Consider the following 16,606-nt stretch of genomic DNA (forward strand, 5'->3'; position numbering starts at 1 on the left):
AAGTCTTTTAATAAATTAAAATACAATTAATTTATTTTAATTACACTGTTTGGTCTAATGGTGTCCTGGCATGACAAAATGGTTGGAATAAATCCCCACAGAAATCCCCAATAATCTTAAATAATTTAAAAAACTAGCATGCAAACTGACAGAAAAAGTACTTTATTTATAACAGCATTTTGTAAACAATCACACTGTGCATTTTTTACTTTAACAATAACAAAATTTATCTTCTATGGATTTATAGCAACCTCTATATAAAGTCAATGACTTAATACAAGAGTAAAGATGAATAGGGTGGAATAATTTCTGAAAATATCAAATTATAGTACTTGATACAAAGACTGATAACTATCTGTACCATAAAAATTTACATGCCACAAACATTAATTTATAATTTAAAATATGCAGTAAAACATATTTATAAAAGAGCATCATTAATTTTATTAAAAACCAGTGAATTACTCAGAGGAATATTTATTAAAATGTACTAAAAATCAGTAAATATTGCAACTGAGGTAAAAATTTATAAGTAAACAAAACTATCATTTATCAAGGCCAAAAGGTAAACAAAAGGGCAGACAACATTTTCTGACAATTATGTCTACTCTTTGATATTTTGAAGCAGCTTCAATAAATGTGACTCAATAACCTGTTGAACTAGAACAGAAAGGTATTCAAGATCACTGTATATTGATAACAAATTTTTTAAAACCTTAAGTTTAACTTAACATCCCTAATTATACCCTAAAATAAATTTATTTTTAAGTAGCATATATTCATAGTTTAAGGGCAATAATGCAATGCTATCATGAAATAAATTTCTACAAGCTAAAATTTTATCTGCTCCCAACTGCAACTTTGTCCAAATTACTGGACTTTCTGTGAATTGGTTTCTGCATTTGTGAAACTAAAGGAGAGTTCAGAGAACAAGTTTGTTTGAAGGACAAAGAAAGTGTAATTATGAAGAATTTTATATACATATTTTCCTTGAAATGTTAAACACATCTTGTAAATAAGCATGCATTTATCTTCCACTGACTAATTTTTTGGGTTGGTAAAAAGTAATTTTATAGGAATTTGATTACTTTGCTCATAGTTAGATGCCTATGTCAGGAGTTAGGTTAGTAATGTTTCATGACTACAAATTATGAAAACTGGACCACTGTACTATTTACAGAACTTTACTAAGATAAAAATCTTAAGAGTTCTAAAATACTTACCACTTCTATAGCCTAGGGCTACAGCTAAATCCATGGAATTATATCCAGAGTCAGTTTCAACTGTTTGGTCAGCTCCATTTTCTCCACCAAAATAGAGAAATCTACATAAATAAAAATTTGGATATGTTTGTCTATTACTGGCTCTTATACAAGTAGCAGGACATATTCTTTTTAGTAAATCTGCTATGTTCAGGATAGTCTAACAAAGTACAATGTACATGGGGTGCACAGAATTCACTTTGGTGGGTTGGAGGGAAGACACATCAATAGAAAAGGCATCCTCTACAGTAGCTGAAACTAATAACTAAAGACAAAACTTATGCATAAAACACTATGGACAGAAAAAACAAACAGTGGATTCAAACAGGACTTCCCAAATGAAAGCAACAAGGGCAAGTGCTCCAACTATAGATGTGGTGTAGGAAGAAGCTGCTTCTCACAAAAGCAACTCTGTGGCAGGAGGCGCTCAAGGGGTGAATGGCAGCAGGGATTTAACTATTTAACAACAGAGCCTTAGTGTCACAGTGGTTAAGTGCCTGGCTCCTAACAAAAAGGTAGCAGTTCAAGCCCACCAACTGCTCTGCATGAGAAAGACATGGCAATTTACTTCAATAAAAGATCTGGAAACCATATGTGGCAGTTTTCTGTCTTACAGGCTTGCAATTTGTTGGAATAAACTTGATAGCTTTGTGTTTGGATGCACAATGGTTAAGCATTTGGCTGCTAACTAAAAAGTTGGTGGTTCCAACTCACCCAGCAACTCTGTAGAAGAAAGAGTTAGCAATCTACTTCCCTATGGATTAAAACCAAGAAAACCCTCTAGGGCAGTTCTACTCTGTCACATGCGGTCACTATGATTTGGGATCAACTTCATGATAACCAGCAACAACGATTCTCCTGAGTAATACCAGCTGAGGCCAGGTTTTAAAAAATATATCCTCACATGGCATTTTCTAAATAAATGTCACTTTCATATGCTTACCTAAAAGCATTTTTACACATTTCACATGATTTCCATGCACAGCATAAAGCAAAGGTGTCCCTCCATTCTGTAAAAACAAAAGGCAACTTAGAGTTACTCAGAGTGGGTGAGAATCAAAAAAATTAATGCTGCTGTGACAAGTTTTACTAAGAACTAGGCATCTAAAAGTAGTGTAGAATAATTTTAATACTACGTGAAGACTATGTAAACTATAATTAAAACTTGAGGTTATGACATTTAATTTTAATTTCTCTTCTAGGTATTTAAAACAATTATGTTCCCCAAATACCACATTAATTCTAGAGTGGTGTCTTTATAGAAATTTAAAATTCAATACACACTCACCCAATCATATTCATTAACATCAACTCCACAGTCAAGCAGCATTTTCACAATATCTGTATAGCCTTTACTACAGGCCAATGACAGTGCACTTTCTCGACCTTTTCCTAAAAGTTGGGGATCAGCACCCTGGGGTGAGAAGTGGAGGAAAAAAGACTTATCGATTAATTTAAACAAGAGTACTTAAGTCAGATAATATTCTGGGTTAACAAAAAAGTGATGCAAACTTTTATCCATATATGACCTTGTTACAAAGATGGTCTGGATGTCTTCCTTCTTCCCTTCTATCTGAATCTTAATATCCTTTCACTCTGGAGTCAAATTATACTTCCTCCATGAAGCCTTCTCCTACAGGGCTGACAGGACTTTGGTTCCCACTGCGCTAAGAGGGGCTGGGCATTACATTCTCTTTCACCATTCAAGTCTTGCTTCCCCAACTAGATCTAAGTACTATGAGAACGTGAAAAACATTTTATAATTTTCTTTGTATCCTCTATACCATTGTATCTAGCTGGCAGGAGACATGAAAAGTTTAATAAAGACTTGACTGAACTTAAGTAACTATGCATATACATTTTCTAAGGCATTTTCCTTACATTCTGAAGTAGAAATTCTACCACAGCTATTTGCCCGTGTGCTGCAGCCCACATCAGAGGAGTAAATCCTTCTTCATCCGTGTGATTGATAACATTTTCTATTTAAAAGAAAAGCAATTTTTGTGATCTAATTTAAAAACCACATACGAATAGCACTATGAAAATACTGGCATTCTAAAAGTTGATTTTAACACTTAATGAATTAACTTTGTGCTGAATTTTGTTCACTGAAGTTCTATTAAGTGTTATTTGAATTTGCAGTCTGAATATATTAAAATGTGCCTCGATGTAAATACCAAAAACTCAGTGTTATCGAGTTGATTCCGACTCATAGAGACCCTATAGACCAAAGTAGAACTTCCCCATAGGGTTTCCAAGGCTATAATTCTTTACAGAAGCAGACTGCCTTATCTTTCTCCTTCAGAGCAGCTGGTGGGTTTGAACTACCAACCTTTCAGATTGCCTTAACCACTGTGTTACCAGAACTCCTTTCAATGTAAATAAAAATGAAACCAAACTCACTGCTGGATAAAATCAGAAAAGGTATACATCAGGGTTTTATCATTTCATCATACTGATTCAATCTGTATGCTGAGCAAATAATCTGAGAAGCTGGACTGTATGAAGAATAATACAGTATCAGGATTGGAGGAAGGTTCACTGACAACTTGCTATATGCAGATAACATAACCTTGCTTGCTGAAACAAAAGATGACTCGATACACTTACTGATGAAGATCAAAGACTACAGCCTTCAGTATGGATTATACTTCAATATAACTAAACCACATCCACTGCCATTCAAGTGATTGCAATTCACAGAGACCCTATAGGACAGAGTAGAACTGCCTCATAAAGTTTCCAAGGTGAAAATCTTTATGGAAGCAGACTATCTCATCTTTTTCCCACAGAGCAGCTAACCTTTTGGTTAGCAGTCCAATGCTTTAACCACAGCACTATCAAAGCACCTTCACTTCAACAAAAAGAAAAAAAAAAATCCTCACAGCTGAACCAATAAACAACATCTTGATAAATGGAGAAAAGATTGAAATTATCAATGATTTCATTTCACCTGCATCCATAATCGATGCTCATGGAAGTAGCAGTCAAAAAATAAAACGGCACAGTGCACTGTACAAATCTGTTGTCAAAGACTTCTTTAAAGTGTTAAAAAACAAAGACGTCACTTTGAGGAGTAAAGTGTACCTGACTCAAACCATGGTATTTTCAAATGTCTCATATGCATGCGAAAGCTGGACAATGAATAAGGAAGACTGAAGAAGAACTTAAGCATCTGCATTATGGTGTTAGTGAAGAACCTTAAATATACTATGGACTGTCAGAGGAATGAACAAATCTGTCTTGGGAGAAGTACAGCCAGAATGTTCCTTAGAAGTGAGGATGGTGAGACTTTTTCTCACATACTTTGGATATGTTATTAGGAAGGACCAGTCCCAGGAGAAGGACCCATGCTTGGTAAAGCATGCTAAAAAGAGGAAGAACATCAGTGAGATGGACGGACAGGAGCTTCAACAATGGGCTCAAACCCAGCAATGACTGTGAAGATGGTGCAAGACTGGGCAGTGTCCTGCTCTTTTGTGCACAGGATCGCTATGAGTGGGAACCAACTCGACAGCACCTAAAAACAACACTGTGTACCATATTGTTTAGAAGCATAAATTACCAGACATGATATAACATTACACAGAAGGTGGCCAACAGAACTCTGTACTCGCGATCAGGAGACCAAGATTTGAATCCTGGCTGTCACTTTCTTGTAGTGTGAGCCTGGACGAGTCATTTAATTTCTCCAATAAACAGATGAATATTCACCTACCTCAATGTGTTGACTGACAAAAGGAGAAAAGATTAAATTTGTCAGAAATTTCATTTAACTTGGATCCACAATCAACATCCATGGAAGTAGCAGTTAAGAAATCAGACATTGTATTGCACTGGGCCAATCTGCTGCAAAAGACTGCTTTAAAATGTCAAGGAGTAAAGATGTCACTTTGAAGACTATGGTGCGCCTAACTCAAGCCATTGTATTTTCAATCACCTCATAAGCATGTGAAAGCTGGACAATGAATAAAGAAGACCAAAGAAGAATCGATGTCTTTGAATTGTGGTGCTGGCAAAGAATACTGGAAATACCACAGACTGCCAGAAGAATAGGCGCTCTGGTGGCATGAACAAATCAGTCCTGGAAGAAGTGCAGCGGGAATGCTCCTTAGAAGCAAGAATAGCCAGACTTCATCTTAACTATTTTTGGTCATGTTGTCAGAAGGAACCATTCCCTGGAGAAGGATATCATGCTTGGTAAAGTAGAGAGTCAGTGAAAAAATGAAAGACTCTCAACAAGACGGACTCACACAGTGGCTACAACAAGCATAGAAAGGATTGTAAGGATGGTGCTGCAGGCTTGGGCCTTTCTGTTATACATATGGTCGCTAAGAGTTGAAATCGACTTGATGGCATCTAACAACAATAACCTCAATATGTAATTGGGAGGATGACAATACAAGTAAGAATGTAACAGCCTTTGTTGTTGTTGCTGTCAAGTCGGCCCTGACTCATAGCGACCCCTCCTTGGGTTTCCAAGGCAGTACCACCTTCCTCGGTTGGGCAATATACTTCTGCAGTGACATTTCATTCCTTAGACTCAGCCTACTAGCTTTTAGGTGTAAAGTTTTTCCATAAAATATTTAGTAGATTGAGAACAAAAGCTCCAAATATTTATAAAAGAGAAATGCAATGATTATGTATCTCTTTCTTATAAAAGAACTACATGATTTTAAAAAACAATACTCTTTTAATATGATACTCTATATTCAATACACAATGTTGAGACAACTGGAAAATTTTTTGAAAGCTAAAAATAATGGTCAATCTTTTCCCCATTAGACCAGAACAAATTCCATACAGATCAAAGATTGAAACATAAAAGAGTGGGTAATCCTTTCCAAACAAGGTCTAAAACATAGACACACACACAAAAAATAAATTTAAGATGGGAGACTAGGTAGATATACAATCCAGACTCTCTACAACAAAGACTCGAGAAACCAAGTGAAACTGATCCAGATGACAATCCTGGAACACAAATGAAAGGGAAAAGAAGATCCAGTAGCAATAATAGGAAGAGACTGAACAAAAACAGTGAACAAGAAAGCATACAGAACAGTGAACCACCAACTGACACACGTAGCTATTCTGAATCATTGCAAGCAGCAGTCTGATCAGGGTAAGACCCAGGTAACTGGCTCTGCTGGCCCAGGCCTATACAAGCACCCACATCAGTGATCAACAACCAAAGTGGTGTGATCTTCCCTGTTATACTGCACAACCTCCAAGTGACCAGAAGTATGCCCCCTGCATCCCCTACTCATCCGATGCCCGGTCAAAAACCTGTTCCCCAACTACCAGTACTGTGTTTCCCCCCCCCCCCATTTTCTTTATCTTTCAGCTTAGGTCTTCCCTCTATGCCCCCACACAGTTTTTCCTTTTACCTTTTCTTCTTATTCTTTCTGTTCCCTCCCCTACCTTTTTAATCATTTGATCCCATGGAGCAAGCGCTATGTTCCCACTGCAGATTGTTTGGCACTGAATGCTTTTTCCAATACTGTGTTTTTCCCCCTCTTTTTTCTTTCTTCTTCTTCCCTCTTCTCCTCTTGCTTTTTTTCTTTTTCTTTTTTTCCTTCACCTATCCCCTACCCCCCCCCCCATTTTTTTAGATCCCGTGAAGCAGGTGTCCATCTCCCACGTATGGTCAGCAGTGCAGGCCACTGCCCATCCATGAACAGAGCCATATGCTCCTGCAGAGTGAGCTCCACGTTCCCACTGCAGCTGTTTTTGGCATGTAACATTTGTGCCTATTCTGTGCTACTTTTCTTTTTTGTATTCTCTTTCTTATTTTCTTTCTCTCATGTTTTCTTCTTTTATTTATATTATCCCCCTACCCCTTTTTGATCCCATGGAGTGGATGCCCCACCTCACCACTTAAGCTTCAATAGTGCTTGTCCCTGCCTTCCATATGCAGTGGTGCACACTAACGCAGTGCAAGTTGAAGACCAGCACTAGAGTCAATATTGTGCCTTTTTTTTTTTTTTTCTCTTCTTAGGTCTTCCCTCTTCACCTTCATTTTTTTGTTATTTATTTATTTATTTTCTCTTCTTCTTCCTATACCTTTTTTTCCCCTAGCAGTTGGGAGCCAGCAACCCTACCCAGCCTTACCCACCACACTGCCCACTGAGCTAATGCCACACCTGCTCTACCACCACTAGACTGACAAAGTATGGCAGCCAACATTTACTCAGCCTGCCCTCAGCTGTTTTACACAACCAGCAATCAGAGACTGATGCCCATATTCCTACCTGTCACCAAATCCACCTGAAGACAGGTGGTGAGCATCCCAGCGTGGCCAAACTAGTGAGCAGAGCAGCATGCCTGGACTGCTTCCCAGATATATTAAAACAAAATAGTACCAAAAAATAGGGTGAAGCAAACCAATATACAATAAATAAATAAAAACAATAACACCACAATGTCTTAGAGACTACAGACAACTTCAAACCACAGGAAAAAAAAAAAAAAAAGAGTAAGATAGCATAAGCAAGCCTAAAATACAGGAACAGAAAATCTTCTGGAGGAAGAAATGCTATTGGAACTACCTGAGAAGAAATTTTTAAAAATTATATTTAGCTCCTTTCAATGGATTGAGAAAGATCAAGGAAACCAGATAAAATCAAAGAAAACACAGACAAAATTCCAGAGAATTCAAAAAAACAAGAACAAATTGACAAAATAAATGGAAAATTAGAAAACACAAACATAAAAATAAGCTAAAAATCAAAGGATGATGCAGTGTAGTAAATTACTTTGTATGGCTTTTCTACCCATAAGTCCTTGTAAACTCAGTGGTGGAATGAGCAATCGAGGAGCTCCTGATTGTAAATGTTATCCACACGGAGTATTTCTGTTGGGCGTGGCACAATACAACGTTCTGGGAGGTTCCCACTCTCTCTCAGGTGCTTAGAGATTGGCTAGTTTGACCACCCTCTGGGCTCAAAAGGAGGCCTCCTAGAGGCAGAACTCTCTCTGACTGCTGGTTGAGGAAGACGTGCTGCCGAAAGAGACACGTGCTGCTGGGAAAGAGACTCAAGAGACACGCATTGCTGAGTGAGACACCGAGGGACCAGCTCTGCTGGGAAAGAGACTGTGAGAGACTGTTGGCTGAGGGATAGTGGGCTGGGAGAGAGACTGAGCGTTCTTCCTGAACTTGAGTTGTAGCCAGGTGCTTCCCTAATAAACCCCGTAATCCGTGAGTTCTGTGTGGCCACTGCAGCGAATTACCGAACCCAGAGGAGAGGTGGTGGGTGCTCTGGGAGGAATGGTTGGTGAAAGGGCTGGAGGAAGGCAGCATGTCTGGCCTTGAAGTAATAGGCCTTGGGCTATTGATGGTGATTCTGCCTTCCTCTTGTGGGATTAGAGGAGGTCAGAACATGTGACCTCCTCACTGTTTTTGTACATGAAAAACACATATCAAGTAAATGGCAGACAAAAAAGAGCAGAAGTGGCAATATTAGCTTCTAATAAAATAGACTTTAAGGCAAAAACCAGCAAAAGAGACAAAAAAGGACATTATACAATGATTAAGGGGTCAATCCAACAAGAGAATATAACCATAATAAATATCTGTGTACCCAACGAAAGAGCCTCAATACATAAATAAAACTTTAACAGAATTGAAAAGAGAAATAGACAACTCCACAATAACAGTTGCAGACTTTAGTATACCACTTTCAATGAAGGGTGGAAATAGAAACAAACTCTACAAAGATATGGAAGATCTCAATAACACAATCAACTAACTACATCTCATTGGTATACAAAACATCCCATCCAAATGCACATATACATTCTTTCCCAGAGCACGTGGAACTTTCTCCAGAATAGATCACATGTTAGGCCACTAAGCAAGCCTGAGAAAATTTAAGAACACTGAAATACTACTAAGGATCTCAGATCACAATGCTATAAAATTAGAAATTAACAACAGGAAGCTAGAGAAAAAAAAATCAAATACATGGAAACTGAATAACACCTTTTGGTGTAGTGCCTAAGGTATTTGACTGCTAATCAGAAAGCTGGTGGTTCAAACCCACCAGGTACTTCTTGGAAGAAAGACTACTTCCATAGAGATAACACCTCAGAAACTCAAGGAGGGGTTGCTATGAGTTGAAACCAACTTGACAACAGTCTGAATTTTTTTTTTCTTTTTTTAAACTACTGGGTAATAGAAGATATGAAAAATGAAATAAAATGTTCTTTGAATCAAATGAGAATGAAAACAAAGCATACCAAAATCTTTAGGACACAGAAAAAGCAGTGCTCAGAGAATTTACAGTAATAAACGCACACATCAAAAAAGAAGAAAGAACCACAATGAACATCTTAACCCAACATCTCCAACAATTAGTAAATGAGCAACAACAACAAAAAAAGCCTACGATTACCAGTAGAAAGGAAATAATAAAGATTGGAGCTGAAATAAATGAAACAGAAAACAAAATAGAAAGAACCCACAAGACAAGAAGTTGGTTCTTTGAGAAGATTAAAATTGACAAATCACTGGCAAATTTAAAAGGAAAAGGAGAAGACGCAAATAACACAAACCAAACGAAATTAAAAGGATAATAACAATACTATAAAGAACTGTACTCAACAAATTTGAAAACTGAGAAATGGACACATTTCTAGAAACACAGTATCTACCAAAACTAACATATTCTGAGGTAGAAAATTTGAACAGATCCATTGCAAAAGAAATCAAACAGGTCATAAAAAAAAGCTCTCAACAAAAAAAAAAAATTCTGGCCCAGACGGCTTCACTGGCAAATTCTACCAAACATTCAGAGAAAAGATGATACCATTTCTACTCAAACTAATCCAGAATATAGAAAAAAGATGAAATACTCCTGAACTTAGTCTATGAAGTAAGCATAACCCTGACACCAAAGCCAGGCAAAGACACCACTAAAACAGAAAATTATGGACTAATGTCCCTCATGAACATAGACACAAAAGTTCTCAACAAAATCCTAGCCAATAGAATCCAACTACTTATCAAAAAATAATAATACATCACGACCAAGTGGGATGCATACTAGGTACGCAAGGATGGTTCAACATTAGAAAAACAATCAGCACAATCCACCATATAAATAAAACAAAGGAAAAAGAACCACATGAGTATATCAATAGATACAGAAAAGGCATCTGATAAAATCTAACATCGATTCTTAATAAAAATGCTCAGCAAAATAGGAGAAAAGGGAAAATCTTCAACATAACCAATGGCATATACGCAAAAGCAGTGGCCAATATTATTTTCAATGGAAAGAAACAGAAAACATTCCCCTTGTGAACAAGAGCCAGACAAGGATGCCTTTATGACCACTTCTATTTAAAACTGTATTGGAAGTCCTCGCCAGAGAAATAAGGCAGGATAGGGAAATAAAAGGTATCCAAATTGGCAAAGAAGAAGTGGCGTAGTGCCTAAGGCATGTGACTGCTAACCAGAAGGCTGGCAGTTCAAACCCACCAGCCACTCCTCAGAAGGAAGACTGGGCAAACTACTTCTGTGGAGATACCACCTCGGAAACATAAAGAGGGGTCACTGCGAGTTGAGTCAACTCAACAGCAGTGAGTATTTGCAGATGACATGATCCTATATGTTGAAAACCCAAAGACTTAACAAGAGAGCTACTGAAATTAATAAAAAATTCAGCAAAGTAGCAGAGCACAAGATCAACATACAAAAATCAGTAGGATTCCTTTACACTAACAACAACAACAACAAAAAACTCACTGCCATTGAGTCAATTTCAACTCATAGTGACCCCCATAGGGTTTCCAAGGCTGTAAATCTTTATGGAAGCAGACTGTCTCACCTTTCTTCTGTGGAGTGGCTGGTGTGTTTGAACCACCGACCTTCTGGTTAGCAGCCATATGCCTTAACCAGTATACCACCAGAACTGCTTTGAACTAACAAAGAGAACTCTAAAAAGGAAATCAGGAAAACAATACCATTTACAATAGCCACCCAAAAGATGGTATACTTAGGAATAAATCTAACCAGAGATACAAAAGATCTATACAAAGAAAACTACAGAACACTACTACAAGAACCCAAAAGACACCTACATAAATGGGAGAATATACCATGCTCATGGCTAGGAAGATTTATCATTGTGAAAATGTCAATTTCAACCAAAGGAATCTACAGATATAATGCAATCCCAATCCTAAGTCTATCATCTTTCTTTAAAGAGATGGAAGACTGATCACCAACTTTACATGGAAAGGAAAGAGACCCCAGATAAGCAAAGCACTACTTAAAGAAGAATTGATGCTTTTGAGTTGTGGTGCTGGCAAAGAAGGCTGAAAGTACTATGGACTGCTAAAAGAACTAATTAATCTGTCCTGGAGGAAGGGCAGCTGGAATGCTCCTTGAAAGTGAGAATGGCCAGACCTCATCCCACCTACTTCAGTCATGTTATCAGAAGGTACCATTCCCTGGAGAAGGATGTCATACCTGGTAAGGTGGAGGGTCGACGAAAGAGGGCAAGGCTCTCAACGAGATGGATTGACACAGTGGCTGTGGTGATGGGCTCAAGTACAGCAGGGATCACGGAGCTGGCGCAGGACTGGGCAGTGTTTCGTTTTGCTGTGCATAGGGTCGCTATGAGTCGAAGAGAACTGACTCAAAGCACCTAACAATAACAACAACAACAACTAAAGAAGAACAAAGTAGGAGGCCTCACACTTTCCAATCTCAAAACCTTCCATATAGCCACAGTAGTCAAAACAGCCTGACGTTGGTACAATGACAGACACAAAACCTAAAGGTACAGAATTGAGAACCCAGAAGTAAATCCATCCACTATGACAGCTGATCTTTGACAAAGGGCTGAAACTCATCAAATGGGTAAGAGATAGTCTCTCTAACAAATGGTGCTGGTAAAACTGGGCATCCTCTTGCAGAAAAATCAAACAGGATCTATATCTCTCACTTCAGAAGGAAGGCTGGGCAATCTATTTCTGTAGTGATATCGCTTGGAAACCCAAGGAGGGGTCGCTATGAGTCGGGCCCGACTCCACAGCACATAACAACAACAACATATCTCTCAATATACACAATAACTAACTCAAGATGGATTAAATACCTAAAAGTAAAATGTAAAACTATATAGGTCATCAGAGGGAAAAGAGAGACAAACTTAGAGACCCTAATACATGGCATATACTATTAAATATAACTACAAACATACAAACAGCAGAAAACAAACTAGATGATTAGGATACCCAAAAAGTAAACATTTACGCACATCAAAACACTTCATTGAAAGAGTAAAAGGAGAACCTACGGACTGGGAAAAAAATTTTTGGCAATAAGATATCTGACAAGGGGCTAAGCTCTAAAATGTATGAAAAACTTCAACATCTCAACAACAAAAAGGCAAACAATCCAATTATAAAATGGGCAGAGGACATGAACAGACACTTAAGTCACCAAAGAAGGTATTCAGGTAGCTAATAAACATATGAAGGAACATTTGCAATCATTAGCCATTGTTGTTGTTGTTGTTATGTGCCATCGAGTCGACCCCGACTCATAGCGACCCCTCCTTGGGTTTCCGAGGCAGTATCACTACAGAAGTAGGATTGCCCAACCTTCCTTCCGAGGAGTGGCTGGTGGGTTTGAACCGCCAGCCTTCTGGTTAGCAGTCAAGTGCTTTAGCCACTATGCTACCAGAGCTCCTCATTAGCCATTAGAGAGATGCAAATCAAAACAACGAGATGCCATCTCATCTAGCATTAATAGCAAAGTTCAAAACACCAGAAAATAAATGCTGGCAAGCGTATGGATAGACTGGAACTCTCATACACTGCTGGTATGATTGTAAAATGGGGCAACCACTGTAGAAAATAGGATGGCGCTTCCTTAAAAAACTGGAAATAAAAATATATCCAGCAGATATAGTACTAGATCCAGCAATCTCACTACAAGGTATATATCTTGGAGAAATAAAAGCTGTGACAAGAACAGATATATACACACCCATGTTCATTGCAGCATTATTCACAATAGCAAAAAAAAAAGGAAACAATCTAAGTGTCCATCAACAGAAAGTGCATGAATAAACTATGGTACACAATGGAATACCACACAACATGAAAGAATAATCAATCTGTGAAACAACTCATAGCACAGATGAACCTGGAGCACATTATGCTGAAATCAGTTAATCAAAAAAGGACAAATATAGTATGACACCACTATTGTAGAAAATGAAGAAAAGGTTTATACACGTTTATACACATGTTTGAGAGAAACATTCTCTCAAGATTAACAGGGCTGGGAAGGAAAGGAAGGTAAATCACTAATTAGAGAGTAACTTGGGTGAAGGGAAAGGCAAAATAAAGTAAGGAGAGATTAGTACAAAATTATTGAGGCAAAGGAAGACACTAGGAGCAACACAAGAGTTAAAGGCAAAAAAGGTAAATACTATTTTACGCCTAATCCTGCAATAACAATAAACCACAAATGGATACATAGATAAACTACCCAATCTGAAAAGGTGTGGAAAAGCAAACGGGATTATGCCCACAAATATATATATATAGGTTCGACAGAGGATATTTCTACATATGTATTTGTATGTGCTACAAATATATCCATGAATACAGCAGAGCATACATGGGGCAAAGTTATGAAAACTTCTTAGCCATAACCAAACACCTTGAGGGAACGAGTCACTGGGCCTGGGGGCTCAGGGGACATCAAGACAATGTTCTACATCCTATTTTGGTGAGTAGAAAATGGGGTCTTAAAAGCTTGTAAGCAGCCCTCTAAGGTACAATTCTTGGTCTTTCCCCATACAAAGCAAAGCAGAGTTAAGAAAATCAAAGATGCCAGGAAACAATTAGTTCAAAGGACTAATGAACCACATGAACCCCAGCCTCCATGACCCTGAGACCAGAAGAGCTGGATGGAGACTGCCGTGAATTGCTTGCTGTGGCCCTTCTAGCCATTGTCCTCCATTCTGTGATGTTTTGTAAATCCCATTATCTATGCCTGTTTGGGGTTGTGTGGTAGTTAAGGTGAGGTATCAACTTGGCTGGGCAGCTGGTAGTAATCGTTCCCTATAATGACTGGCAGTCGGCTCTGTGATGGGATTTAGGTTAATTCTGTTGGGGCAACACAGGTGGAATGTATCTTGAATCCTGCCTTGCTGGAAGGTATAATTCAAAACACCACCCTTAGATTCTTTGAGGGTATACCTACGAATCTCCTGGGAAGATTCACCCTCCTCTTGATCGGGCTTTGTGTCTTGGATCATCCTCATCTCACCCCTAGATTTGGGACAGCAGCCGTCATCTGATCTGCTGATCGAGGTTCATCAAACCCCGAGAGTTGGGAGGATCCTCCAGACCTACTCACGGACCCGGGACTCGCCAGCCTGCCAGCCTCCACCACTACTACGTGAGACGAACCCTTGGGTGTCTGTGAGTTCTGTGAGGCGTTACAGCGAGATACAGAGCCCTAAGATGAGGGAAATTACTGGGAGGAGGAGGAGGAGTTAATGTCTGAAATGATGGAGTGGTACGGTAGTTTGGACATTTGGGACATCTTTAACCTCCACCTTACGGGGACTGGCCTTGTGCTGATCTTTCTGAGAGAAACCGTTCAAGCAGAGACCAACTACCATTACTGATGCTCTGAAAGAAATCACAATAGCAAATTGTGGATAGAGTGAGAGAAAAATTTGGAACAAAATTCAAAAGCATAAAAAAGACCAGGCTTACTTTTCTGACAGAGACTGGTGGAACCCATGAGACTATGGCCCTCAGACACTCTTCAAATCTGGAACTGAACTCACCCCCATGGTTCAACTTTCAGCCAAAACACAGACAGGCATATCAAGTGAACAATAACACTTCTGAGAACAATCAACTGTATGAGATCAAAAGGACAGCATCTGCAGAGACCTAAAGCTTAGAAGGCAGGAAGGGGCAGGAAAGAAAGATGAATGGAAACAGTACCCACAGGGAGGAAGTGGGAAGGAAGAATACTGTTACAGTGTGGGGATTGTAATCAATATCACAAAACGTATGTGAACTGTTGAATAGAAAACTATGTGCTCTAAAAACTTTCACCCAAATCACAATACAAAGTTATAAAATAAATTTGCCACTTAAACAATTTTAAGCATCTATTTGAAAATATCATAAATGTCCTCAAGGAAAAGTAACAAACTGAGAGAGAAAAATATATACAAAATGAATAGAAAGAATTTATATAAATCAGTACATAACAAGCAGTTCACACAAAAATAAATTCAAATTGACTGTAATTTAAAATATAGAAATGAAATGACTATGAGATACCATTTTTCACGTATCAGATTAGCAAAAATTAGGATCTGATGTTGTGTTAGTGAGTGTCTTGGGGAAGCAGGAAATCTTACTTTGGTGTGATGACAAATATCTGACAATAAATACATAAAATTTAAAATTCATAAACTGACCCAGCAAATCTACTTGTAGGAATTACTTCCAATACGTATACTTAAAAGAATGCCAACATCACTGTTATTTAAAGGACTCAACTAACGTGAATCAACATAATATATGCATACACAATACAATGCAATATTGTAGAACTGTTAAAAAGAATGAAGTAGGCCTTTAGATGCCTATGTAGAAAGATCTCCCAAATATTAAGTGAAAAAAGCAAAGTACACCGCAGCATATATATTTTCCTTCTTGTACAAATAACAAAAAGCACATACACACTCTTAAATAACCCAAAATATATAGAGAAATACTTTTTAGAAAAAGGCTCTGAAAAGATAAGACACTTTGCTTTAGAGGAGAAAGATATGGTGGTAACAGAAGCTATTAACTATTATTCTTCCTATTACTTTTTCAAGGTATCTATTAGGTTATCTGCCTGGTAGAATTATGCAACTACTTCCTTTTGTCTTTATTTCTTTAATTAAAATAAAACAATAAATACATAATAATTCCTATTAAATGTTTTACATAAATTTTTAAAATAGACGATCTCACTACTACTAACCTTGTTCAATACGAGTAGCCAGATAGAGCATCTCACCCTGCGCAGCCAACTGGTGGACAGACAAGGCTGAAACAATACCACAAAATGCTTCATGTCCATGTGGAGGGCACACTGTCATCATTCTGTGGTTCACATTGTTGAGCAATTTTATTTTTCAAAACAAAAACTATCATTTTACTGTTTTAAAATACGACTTAAAGGACACGTTAACATTCTATATCTAAGAATTAGCTCTTATGTTCATTTAAGATCATTCTGACATCTGCAAATTGCTGTGTTCAATTTATTCCAAAGAAATTATTTGTTGTTGTTGTTG

At 37.9% G+C, this 16,606-nt stretch overlaps 1 protein-coding gene across 1 annotated transcript in view; it reads right to left on the reverse strand.

The window, feature by feature from the left end:
- Window positions 1-604: 604 nt before the first annotated feature.
- The window catches only part of ANKRA2 (ankyrin repeat family A member 2), a 23,409-nt gene continuing 7,407 nt past the window's right edge, over window positions 605-16,606 (reverse strand). The window contains 6 exon segments of the mRNA XM_007943339.2: window positions 605-660; window positions 1,224-1,304; window positions 2,206-2,272; window positions 2,551-2,676; window positions 3,144-3,241; window positions 16,291-16,356. Coding sequence (XP_007941530.1) covers window positions 605-660; window positions 1,224-1,304; window positions 2,206-2,272; window positions 2,551-2,676; window positions 3,144-3,241; window positions 16,291-16,356 — 494 coding nt within the window.

This window comes from Orycteropus afer, unplaced genomic scaffold, assembly GCF_000298275.1.
Source record: "Orycteropus afer afer isolate SDZICR_OR568_19922 unplaced genomic scaffold, OryAfe1.0 scaffold00104, whole genome shotgun sequence".
NCBI classification, from domain to species: Eukaryota; Metazoa; Chordata; class Mammalia; order Tubulidentata; family Orycteropodidae; genus Orycteropus; species Orycteropus afer.